This window comes from Peromyscus leucopus, chromosome 2 (genome assembly GCF_004664715.2).
Source record: "Peromyscus leucopus breed LL Stock chromosome 2, UCI_PerLeu_2.1, whole genome shotgun sequence".
NCBI classification, from domain to species: domain Eukaryota; kingdom Metazoa; phylum Chordata; class Mammalia; order Rodentia; family Cricetidae; genus Peromyscus; species Peromyscus leucopus.
The window spans coordinates 112,059,329-112,072,136 of record NC_051064.1 but is presented as its reverse complement, the minus strand read 5'-3'; the positions used below and the strand labels follow the sequence as shown (position 1 = coordinate 112,072,136).

General features: G+C 45.4%; 1 protein-coding gene across 1 annotated transcript in view; it reads right to left on the bottom strand.

Moving 5' to 3' along the window:
* Rab3b (RAB3B, member RAS oncogene family) overlaps positions 1-12,808 on the bottom strand; it is a 76,459-nt gene that overhangs the window by 9,308 nt on the left and 54,343 nt on the right. The window contains exons 3-4 of the mRNA XM_028888777.2: positions 7,063-7,181; positions 2,147-2,271 (exon numbers count right to left, since the gene is read on the bottom strand). Of these exons, the coding sequence (XP_028744610.1) occupies positions 2,147-2,271; positions 7,063-7,181 (244 nt within the window). The remainder of the gene's footprint in view (positions 1-2,146; positions 2,272-7,062; positions 7,182-12,808) is intronic.

Here is a 12,808-nt window from a genome sequence, read left to right as displayed (position 1 = left end):
GGATTGATGGCAGGAGCCTTTACCTGCTGTACCATCTTGCTGGTTCTCAATATATATATTCAATGAATAAGTGGAATATGTGAATATTTACCCTAAACTAGATCCTTGAGATGAAACAAACCATATATATTTTCTGTTCTCAAAGGCCAGGAAGAGAGATACATATGCAAATAGACATGCTCAGGTAAACAGTCGAGGCAAACTCAGGAAGTTTGGTCTGTCTAAATCAATTCACGAAGGCTACATTCAATGCCTCCTCATTCTCGCTCCTATCTGTGTTCTGCATCCTGCCAGTCTCCTGAGGGGTTGGTTGCAGGTCAGAAGCATAAAGGGATAACCTGAAGTTGTCCAAGTGTGGGCTTCACCACGTGCTTATTGTTCTGCAAACAAAGTGGAGACACTTTTTGCACTGGAGACCCTCTCTGACAGAGGAGCAGCGGGACCCCAGGTGAGCCAATCCTCCAACCAAGCACTTAGGGTGTACTCCTCTCTAGTCCTGACTATCTTGGTTAGTAGGGATGGAGAAGTTGAAGCAGCGGACATGGACGGACACATACACATACACACACTTCACATTGCATTTCATAGAGCTTACCCACCCCACCTCTAAACCCCACCACTATGTTCTGTCAGAGTCTAACCTTTAACCCTCTATTCCTCAACAACAAAACCTCTTAGAATGACACATTTGTAGGAACACTGCCTAGAATCCCATCTAATCTCTATAGTAGCAGTTCTCAATGGGGGGGGGGTGTGTGTCAAATGATCCTTTTATAACATATCAGATATTTACAGTTCATAACAGTAGCAAAATTACAGTTTTTATGAAAGAGCAACAAGGTAAGTTTATGGTTGGGGGCCATGAGGAACTGTACTAAAGGCCTCAGAATTAGGAAGGTTGAGAACCACTGCTCTAGAGGAAGACTATAAACTTTCTGCAGACATGGAAGAAACTATTCCTCACTCTAAGGCAATCTTACATTGAACCCCAATAAATACAATCAAAACTGATCTTTCAAGCAAAGGCAGGTATGAGTTCTGAGATGGGGGCACTGAGACATGCCTGGGCATCTGAGCCTCAGTGGAACGCTGAGGTCAAAATGCTTCCACCTTGGGAAGAGTCCAAGCAGCACTGAGTTGCATGGCTTTGCCTCTTCATATGCTGACTTTTCTTGTGAATTGTGTGTTGGTGAGAGGCATCCATTTACATGAAGAAAAAATGGCAAGAAAAGGCCTATTATGCTCAGCATTGAAGTTTCTGGAAGAATGTGTGCTATTATTCGGCCACATTCTGCACAGTCTGCTCCACAGCTGCCAATGAAGAGCAGAGCTTCCCTGGAATAATAGGCTTGTTTTTTATAGTACGGACATGCTGAACTACATAACAGATTGTTTCACTCTTTGTAGTGGTTGCTAGGAAGTCCAATAACAATATTTTGGCCTACCTCTTGCTGGTACCAGTGCCCAAGAACTTGTGACACCCATACTTCTCTGGCTCTAGCTTTCTCTTATCTTGCGCCTGCTCTTGCTAAAACTTTCTCATTTTTTTTTTTTTATCTCCACCCTACAGTTATTTTTTAATAAGCTATCTCAAATCCTTTGTGGATGGATCTGGTTTAAAAATCAGTGTTCACAGTTGGACAGAAGTGGTGTACATCTTTAATCCCAGCACTCAGGAGGCAGAGGCAGGCGGATCTCTGAGTTTGAGGCCAGCCTGGTCTACAGAGTGAGTTCCAGGGCAGCTAGAACTACCCAGAGAAATCTTGTCTCAAAAAAAAAAAAAAAAAAGAAGAAGAGAAAAAAAAAAGAAAAACCTGAAAAAAAGTGTTCACATATTTAAATTTTATTCATATATTCACTATAGGAAAAATATAAATGATGAACTCCCTAAAATCACAAGCAAAAAGTCTATATGTATATAACTCAAATATGAAACAATAAACATAGGGCACACAGGTACATCATTTATAATCACAGTCTACCTTAATGTCACACAAATAAAAGCCCTCTCTTGTTCCCTATTTATTCCTCTTCTGTACATGCACGCACACATGCACAGGCACACACTTACTCTCATGCACATACACATGCACAGACATTTATCCACATAAACACACATATGCACACATATGTGTCATGTACATACCGAGCTGCTCTGCAAGGAGCCGGCCCTTCTCGGTGGGGACCACCCTTTCTTCTTCCATGTCACACTTGTTCCCCACCAGAATAACCTGCGCGTTGTCCCAGGAGTAGGTCTTAATCTGAGTAGCCCTAGGAAGAGACAGAGGAATAGGTTACCCATACTGTCGTCCCCCACCTTTCCACCTCGAGTGCCAAGCGTGACATGGCTAAAACCATCCTGAAAGCAAAGCATCTTTGATGACCTACACGTCACTCCCAGACAGCTGGGCCTGTTAACATTCCCGTGCACAGGTCCTAAACTTTACTGTTTATGACCCTTTTTCACCCAAGGAATTTTTAAGTGATCTCAGAGGTATAGGTATTTAAAATAGATAAGACAAATCAAACATTTACTGATAATAAATCACAAAGAAATTTCTTGTAAAACAGTTCTTTGGTATGTATATATGTATAATTTTACCATATATTATACATAAAGACTAAAGTAAATTGCATACTGAAATGGATTTGTTTGCTTATTTTTACATAAAGAATTGTCTTGGCTGAATTTGATACTGAGAGACAGCATTTTTAACATTTAAAAAAATTTTGAGCATGTTATGGTAGGGCACAGCTTTAATCCCAGCGCTTGGGAGGCAGAGGCTGCTGGGTCTCTGTGAGTTCAAAGCCAGCCTGGTTAACATAGCAAGTTTAAGGACAGCCAGGGCTACATTGAGAGACTGTGGTGGTTTGAAAGAAAATGACCTTCATAGAGAGTGGTGCTATTAGGAAGTGGGGCCTTGTTGGATGAAGTGTGTCACTGTGGGGGTGGGCTTTGAGGTCTTCTTTGCTCAAGATATGCTCAGTGGGACACAAGGCTCCTTCTGCTGCCTGCAGATGGAGATAGAGAACTCTCAGTTCCTTCTTCAGCACCATGTCTGCCTACATGCCACCATGTTCCCCACCATGACTAAACCTCTAAAACCATAAGCTAGCCTCAATGAAATGTTTTCCTTTATGAGTTGCCATGGTCACGGTGTCTCTTTATAGCAATAGAAACCCCAACTAAACAGAGACCTTGTCTCAAAAAAACCAACCCCCCAAAAATAAATAAATATTTAAATAAATAATTAAATAAATAAATAAAATTTGAAGCAGAGGCTAGAGAGATAACTTAGTAGTTAAGAGCACTGGTTTTCTTGGAGAGGACCGCGGATTGGTTCTCAGGGCCCATAGGGTGGCTTACAACTGTCCATAACTCTAGTTCCAGGGGGAATCTGATGCCCTCTTCTGACCTCCACAGGTTCTGTATGCATGTGGTACATAAACATACATACAGGCAAAACACTCAAGCACCTCAAATAAAGCACATAAATCTGTTTTTCTTTAAGAACTATTTTAAAAATGAGATAGTGTTTCTCTATATAGACCTAGCTGGCCTGGCACAAATGCTCTATGTAGACTAGCCTAGCCTCAGACTGTGGAGCTCCCCCTGCCTCTGATTTCCAAGCGCCGGGATTGAAGGATTTTGCTACCACCTCATGCACAGAGCACAGTGTGTGCTCCATGTTCAGATGGAGGCCGTACTGAAATTGTGTGCTGCCCTGTTAGAAATGTCTTCAACTCATGATATATTTGGCTTTGAATTAAATTTTGGACATGGTGTGTTCAGCCACCTTTTGCTGTTTAGTTTTTTTTTCAAGATCCCTATGTTCAGTTATGTGAACCCATATGGGGTTGCAACTCACTGTTGAAGAAGCTTTGCCCTTGGAGGAGTCGTGGGAGGGTCATCAGACTCTGACCTGAGATTATAGCCATTCCCTCCTCCTGTCCTCAGCACACACACACACACACACACACACACACACACACACACACACACACAGGAACATACATACACACACTCACCTACCAGTTGCATGTAATCCTGCCTCAGATGTACATGTCCTTAGGAGATGCTAAGTAGTTCCATTCATATAAGCTGGCTATAAGACTTGAGTTTTGAGACTCTGACCTTGGTAGAGTCTCACCGTAGTCCAGGCTAGATTGGAACTCAGTATGTAGCACACACAGGCTGGCCTCAAACTCAGTGATCCTCCTGTTTCAGCCTTCCCAGTGCTAGCATTTCAGATATGAGCCGCTGCTCCCAGCTCAATGATGAGATGTTTGTTTGCTGAGGCAGGGTCTCACTGTGTAGCCCGGTCTGGCCCCCAACTCATGGAGGAGATCCTGCTGCCTTTAATCTCTCAAGTGCTGGCATTTGAGGTGTGAGCTACCACTGTCCAGCTCTATCATGAGACCTTTCAAAAAGACTTTTCAAATGTTTCTTCTTTGCATTTTTTAAAGTGGACAGGCACAACTTCTATAATTAGAAAAATTTTAGAAGAATAAAATAGAACCCTATACTATAGGCATTTTGGGGTGGGGAGGATGGGCCTAATTCTCAATCTAATTCTCCCATTAGGTGAAATGATCCCCTTTGGTCCCCTGCACCTCCACCATGGCATCTCTTCTCCTTGTCTAAATTCTTAGCAGCGTCAGGCCTCATCATCTTTGGGATGCCAGCTCTCAGAACATAGAGCAGAGGAGTAGCAGTGAATGTCTGCTGAATGACTGGTCTGTGAATGGCTAATCCAGAGGCATAGCTTGACTCTGGCCCTACGCGACATTGACACTCAGCTCCAACTTGGATGTAGTCTTGATTTTGCTCCTCCAACCAGCCCTACCACTGATTTCACCTGGCGAAAGGCCATTCGTTCCCTCAAGAGACAACATTCCCTCAGCCCGCATTTGCTGTGAGTCCACAAAGAGCCAGGCCCCACTCTGGGCACTAGGGCTTGGGTGGCTGAGACCAAGTTCTTTGGAAGGCAAACTCAAAGGTCAGTGTCTGGGAGAGATGGACACTCGGTCTTCAGACTCAAGGCAGGTACCTGAAGCCAGCCCCTGATCGCTGTCTTCTGCTCCCCTTTCATCTTCCCCCGCTCCTCTCACCCCAGCCTCTCAGCTCCCAGATTAGCAACCAGCTCAGGTTATTCTTAGAAAACCATCGCCAGGTTTAGGTGTTAAAGTCACCGTGTTCCTGAGGCAATGAGCAGAGACTGATGGCGAGGAGAAGGGTCATGGGTGACAGGGAAGGAGCCATGAGGTGATAAAGAAAGGGCTGGTCGCTCCACGGGCGGTGTGGTGAGACACTGGGAAGGTGGACAGAGAGGGGCAGGGGAGAGGGGAGACTGTCATGACGGGAGAGACTAAAGAGAAGGGGACGGTGGGAGGAAAGGAGAGAGGGGGAAGCAGAGGGAGACATTCAAGTAGCTTTAGTGATACCCTGTCTCAAAAACCACTAGAACAATCAAAAGAGGTGAGACCCAGTGGCAAGTAATTCGGTCACGAAGGGACGGGTGTAATTCTTGACGGACCCTGATGAGTTCTTATGAGAACTATAAAAGAACCAGCCTGCTCCCACCGGCTTCCTGAATTCCCCGATGATCTTTCTTCTTACTTATGCTCCCAAGATGATGCCACTTGTCATGACCAGGATATGCTTCAGCCAGGAGACCCATGTTGTTAGACTTTGGACCTGCAAATCTGTGAGCTAAGCAACTATCTTTGCTTTATAAAGTCGGCCCCCCCCCGCCCCAGTATTTTGCTATAGTAACAGAAAACAGACTAATAGAGCAGTTATGTGCAAAAAGAGATGAAGTTAGTGCCGGTCAACGCTGTTGCTCGCTACATGGTTCACTCAGCTTCTCTGTTTCCAAAGAACGGTAACCACACAGACACCCCACCTTCTCCCGTCCTCCACTGATTCCTGTCTCACTTTTCCCTGTGAGGGATGCCGCATAAGAAAGGTATTGGTGGCTCAGAGGCTGTATCTGGAGAGGGCTGTGATGATTTCCAACGGAACCCTTTGGAACCTGGCTATACTCTTGAGCCCAGCCCAGCCCAGTGATAGAGAGATGCTATATGGGCTCATTCGCCGCTGTAGGCAGAGAGGTCATCCTGAAACAAAACTTGGAACTACTTCATTTCCAACTCCAATATCATCATCTGTAGGGTAAAATTCAAAGTTTTTACTCCAAAACACAAAACCTCCCATGACCTACATTTTTCTTAACCTCTCACCTACTTCCTCATCTTTGCATATCTGTCTTTTTTTTTTTTTTTGGAAATTCTTATCCATTTGTCCCTCAGACTAATTACTGTTTATTTCTCAGAACTTAGCATACAGGTCCTCAAGCCCAAGATTTCTTCCCTGACTCCAGCGGCTGGATCAGAGAGAGCCCTCTTCTGGGTTCCCATCACCCATATGCCTCTCCTTGACATTACCGTATTGAACTTGGTTAGTTTTCACCAACTTGACACAAACTAGGGTCATCAGAGAAGAGGGAACTTCGGTTGAGGAACTGCCTCCCTCCGACTGGCCTGTGGGCAAGTCTATGGGGGCATTTTCGTGATTAATGGCTGATCAATATGGGAGGGCCCAGCCCACTGTGGGCAGTGTTATAACTGGGCAGGCGGTCCTGCGTTGTTTAAGAAAGCAGGCTGAGCAAGCCACAGGGGTGGGAGGAAGCCAGTGAGCAGTGTTCCTCCACGGCCTCTGCTTCAGTTCCTACCACCAGGTTCCCGTCTCCAGTTTCTGCCCTGACTTACCTCAGTGATATATTGTGACCTGGGATTTGTAAAAGGAAATAAACCCCCTCCTCCCCAAGTTATTTTTAGTCAGTGTTTCATTACAACAACAAAGAGCAAAATAGGAAAACACCTGTCACCTGACAGTTCCATGGTCCATTCCTGGTTTGATTTTTTTTTTTCCCTCTCGTGTGAGAACATCTTAAAATCAGGAGCCAAGACTGATTTACCTGGGTCTCCTTAACACATAGCACAGGCTAGGTTTTCATGAACAATTTGATGAAGGAATTAGTGAATGAATTTGGTTTGTACCAGTCCTGGACAGCATTGAAGGACTCCTCATTGGTGATGTCATACATCAGAATGAAGCCCATGGCCCCACGGTAGTAGGCTGTGGTGATGGTCCGGTATCGCTCTTGCCCAGCTGTGTCCTGGGTGAGAAAAGAAAAGAATCAGCCTCCGAGGAAGTCTGTTGGCATCCTGAAAAGTCCCCAGGACATTAACTAACAATCCAAGGCATATTTAAGGAGCATTCTTTCTGTTTATTACTTTGTGGTCTTGACTAGAAGAACACTAAGAAAATAATTATCAGCCCAAAGGAGAAATGGGCAAGAGGCATGAATAATTCACAGAAGACATGTAAGTGGATAACCATTATGTATTTAAAAACCCTATATCCTCACTTTAATTAGCATGTGGTGACTGTACATAATAATAGGCTTCAATATGGCCTTTCCATATTTACATGCATTTTTGTTATATGCACCCCATTTCCTTTCCTGCCCCCAGCTTCTGCTGCCTTCCTTTCTCCTCCCACTAGTCTCTCTTCTTTCTTATTTATTTTTGATGAACAGTGAGTTCCATCAGGGTTACTTATAGGGTCCTGGCAGAGGAACTGTTTTTACAAGTATGGGCTCTTTATCACTGGCTATACTTCTAAAGAAATGTTTCTCCTTCCCCCAGCAACCATCAAGGAAGGGTGAGGCCTCATGACCCCTACCCCCCCCACACACACACTTAGATACCATTTTCTGCCCATAGGGGACGCTCAAGGGCCCTTTTCTCTCTTTTGACAGGATGTTGACAGACCCAGTCTTGCGTAAGTCTTATACTATTCATCTCAGCTGATGTGGATCGCAAGTACAGCAGGGCTGGTGAGGTGGCTCAGTGAGTAGGGATGCCCGTCACTGAAGCGGATGACCCAAGTTCAATTTCCTGCACCCGCAGGTAGAAGGAAAGAATTGACACATGAAAGTTGTCCCCTGACCTCCACACATGGGCAATGCATGAGTGAGAGAGAACACACTCACACATTAATTAAAAACAAAGGTGCCTCAACAATGTCATATTCCAAAGATAGCATTCTGCCTCAGTCTCCTCTTTCCTCAATACAGAAGTTCCTCATTCTCAGCACTTCGGCCAGTTATGGGCCTTTACAGTTACCACTACTCATTGCAAAAAGAAACTTTTCTGACCAAAGCTGATGGTAGGTAGCCCTGATCTCTGGGGATAGACATACATATTTAGGCAGCAATATGATGTCCATTTACATATCTTGTCCATTTAGCAAAATCAGCAGTGGCATCTCTGCTAGGGCTGCTGTGGGATGTCCTGTATGCTGTGAATATGTGTTGCTATGATTGATTGATAAATAAAAACACTGATTGGCCAGTAGCCAGACAGGAAGTATAGGATAGGCGGGACAAACAGAGAAGAGAGGCTGGGAGGTGGAAGCTGGAGGGGGGGGCACATCAGCCTGCCGTCCAGGGAGCAACAGGTAAAGCCACAGAACACAGAACACGTGGCGACATATAGATTGACAGAAATGGCCTGAGTTAAGTGTAAGAGCTAGTCAATGGTAGGCCTGAGCAAATGGCCAAGCGGTTTAATTAATATAAGCTTCTGAGGGGTTATTTTATAAGCGGTTGTGGGGTCCGTGGGGCTGGACAGGACTGGAGAAAACTCCAACTACATAGGGCCTATGACCTTGCTGGCTGCAGGCTTTGGACCAGGCTTGCAGTACCAAATGTGGACTCCCTCCTGAGAAGATGAGCCTCACATCTGACCAGAGAGCCATTGGTTACCCCATTACCAACTTGTCACCAGTGACAACTTCTCTCCTAGCTGGTTGGTAGTGCAGCGCACAGGCTCACACCTGCATGAGAGTTGATGGGAATTCTTGCCTAGCAGCCTGACACCGTAAGAGATCTCAGGGAAGCTCGATGTTTAAGTCTTGGAACCAAAGCATGAGGTGAACAAGGGGGTCTAGTTCTGTTGAGTAAAGAGTGGCTGTGGCAAACCCTTGTATGGTTTCGAGGCACCTCAGAGATCTTCCTGACCAACTGCTCATAGGGAGGGGATCCTCTGGCCCTGTTACAGGGTTTTCCCCCGATAAACTTGTAGTTTCTGGGAACAGCTTTATTCACCATGTAGCAAACTTACATTTAAATTCTTTTTAATTTTTTTAAATTTAATTTCTATAGACTTATCTATTTAAAATTTTATTTTATGTATACGGGTGTTTTGCCTGTATGTAGGTCTATGCACCATGTGCATGCCTGGCACCTATGGAGGTCAGAAAAGGGTGCCTGAGGCCAGAAGAGGAGGCTGGATCCTCTGGGACTGGAGTTACAGACAGTTGTGAGCTGCCACGTGGGTGCTGGAAATCAAACTGGGGTCCTCTCACAGAGCAGCCAGTGCTCTTAACTGATTGGCCATCTTTCCAGCTCCTTGATTTAATTTTTTTAGAACAATTCAGCAAAATCAAGTTCCAGTTTATTATTGGACATTGTTTCACACAGACATCAAACAGGCCCAAAACAATAGATAGGTAGATAGATAGATAGATAGATAGATAGATAGGTGGATAGACAGACAGATAAATAGCAACTTCATAGACAAAAAGAGTAAGAAAAAAGAACCCTTTATCTTTGGCCTTTTATCTTTGACCATCTCATACAAACAAACTACTTATAGCACAGTTAGGTGCATATACCAAATGCATACACAGTTACTGGAATGCTTGGAATAAGATTGTTTTGTTGTTGGTTTTTTTTTTTAACAAGTTTTTTTTTCTCCTTTGAGGTTATAATGAACACGCTCACACCACACGTAAAGACAGAATTAGGACAGAGAACACTCTGAAGGCTGCTTTGGCTACCCGTTATCATTAAAAATGGCTGACCGCTAACAATATGTACAAAAATATAAAGTGTAAATGAAAAAGACAAACAAATTTTCCTTATAAAGTATCTTAAGGAAAAAAAGCAGGGCCTTGGAAGTCTGGGTTCTTTTTTCCTCCCCTGTTGCAAATCCATGCGGTTTTGGTGGGGTGGTGGAGAAAGCATGTCATCTGTGGGTGGCACTGCCTGCTGCGGGTGGGCGGGGCCTGCTGCTCTACTCCAAGGTGACCACATTTAAATTCTGAGACAGGAAGTGGAGGGTGAATGAATAGTCACGTGGCCGGAAGTTTAGCTTTTCCTTTTTGCTGTCCAGTCGATCTCCTCAGTCTTCTGCTTCTTGGTGTCAACATCATCGATCTCATCATCTTCAGCTACCCTCTTGCCGGTGGAAGCCTGAGCTTCCTCTTCTTCTTCTGCCTCATGGTCAGCCTCCTGTTCCCTGTTTCCCTCATTAGCCTTCCCACTGGCAGCTGCTTCTCTTCCATTCTCTGCCTCCTTCACAGCTTCTGCTTCAGGTCCTTGGTGGTGATGCAGGAGCTGGTGTCCGTGGCCGCGTCTGACAGGGTTGGGCATGCCTGGGATCCTGATTCGATGCCTGGGATCCTGATTCAATGCCGGGGATCCTGATTCGATGCCGGGGATCCTGATTCGATGCCTGGGATCCTGATTCGATGCCTGGGATGCTGATTCGATGCCGGGGATCCTGATTCAATGCCTGGGATCCTGATTCGATGCCGGGGATGCTGATTCGATGCCTGGGATCCTGATTCAATGCCTGGGATCCTGATTCGATGCCTGGGATCCTGATTCAATGCCGGGGATTCTGATTCAATGCCGGGGATCCTGATTCGATGCCTGGGATCCTGATTCGATGCCGGGGATGCTGATTCGATGCCTGGGATCCTGATTTCAATGCCTGGGATCCTGATTCGATGCCTGGGATCCTGATTCAATGCCGGGGATCCCGATTCGATGCCGGGGATCCCGATTCGATGCCGGGGATGCTGATCTGATGCAGCACGTGAGAAAGAGATCGAGTTTGAGGACTCTGGCAAAAAAGCTGCCTGCGTCCCCCGCAAGGCGGAGGAAGAGGCCGGTGGTAAAGGTGGCTGCACATGAGCACGGAGCAGGCTTGATTTGATTTTTTCATAGCTCATGCATTATCAGTTTTCCTTCTGGCTTTCTCATCCATCCTCAGTTTGGGTTGATCCTCACCTCCTCTCCTTCCCCATCTCTCTGTCCCCTCCCTGTATTTAACTCCACCCTCTGCCCTGTATTCCCCACTCCCTCTATTTACTTCACATGTGTTTTCCCTCACCCCAAGAGCCTCTTTCTCCCCTTCTCCTGAGCCTCTTTCTAGCACATCCCCACTTCAACGCACATACCTAACAATTAGCAGGTAGGATCCACATATGAGAGAATACATGCGTTATTCATCTTCCTGGCTTTGGGTTACTTCTCTTAATATAATGTTTTCCAGTTTTATTCATTTTCTACAGATATCACAATTTCATTTTTCTTTACAGTTGAACAAAATTACAAAATTTCTTTTCTTTCTTTCTTTCTTCTTTCTTTTTTTGTTTTGTTTGGTTTTTCGAGACAGGGTTTCCCTGTGTAGCTTTGCACCTTTCCTGGAACTCACTCTGTAGACCAGGCTGGCCTCAAACTCACAGAGATCCACCTGGTTCTGCCTCCCGAGTGCTGGGATTAAAGGCATGTGCCACCACCGCCCGGCCAAAATTTCTTTCTCCTTATTTTCTACAAGAATTTCCAGGTCAGGTGAGATGCCTTAGCAGGTAAAGGTGCCTGCTGCCAAGCCTGACAGAGTTCAATCCCAAGAACCCACATGATACAAGGAAAGAACCAAAAACTTCTCCTCTGGCCTGTACACTTCCACTGAGGCACACATGTGTGCACACAGTGAGTGCAATATAGCAATAAAATAACAATAACATTTAGACTTCAAAAAAAAATGGAGAGAGGGTAAGTGACTTCCCCAAAGCCAACACAGTGGCGGCAAAAGTCAGCCTTGAGTCCAGGACCGCTACACCCAGTGCACATACCACAACACCTCAACCAACGAAAGAGCGCGTTATCTACACCCATTTACTGACTGCCGTCTGTAACCAGGACACAAACCAACACTGAGGGCCATAGGAGTTCTACAGAGTCACTATTGCACCAAGTAGGCAGAAGTCTAAAGCCTTGTGGAATATGTGTGGGCACTCTAGTCCCACAGATGACAAAACCGGTTTGAGAGATTGTCTAACAAGAGTGAGACCTGGGATCCAAGTCGAGACCATAATACAATACACTCCCATAACCACGGGCCATACTTTGTATGATATAAAAACGGAGCATGTTGGAAGGCTCTGCTGCTTAAGGTTGCAGTCCACCACATCCAGACAGTTCTCTGAGCTCGGTGTAGTACGGAGGACTCTCTTCACAGCCAGACTCCTTCCTTACCCTATTTGGATAGTGTCTCTAGGCCTGGATGCCTGACTTATCTTAAGTGTGACCTTTGACACAGTTTCCTACAAGTGCCCCCCCCCCCGCCCTGTTGTCCATATGATAATTAGGTATTGTACTTCTGCTGTATGGTAGGACCATGCTGCCAAATGCAAATCAGGTGATACCCCAACCGCTGTCTCCATCCTATATAGTCCCCTCACTCTCAAATAAAGCTGAGCTGTAACACTGAAGCAGACTCCCAGAAGGCTATTTTCAGTTGAATTCACAAGCCGTATAAAGCCCTGCACACTGCCTCTGCTCCCTTTGTCCCTGTGGATTCGTGCCAATGGACCATGAGGAAAAGCGAGGCCCCATAGGACTAAATACCATCCCTGCTCTCAAGAAGCCTTGGGAGAGCTTCATAG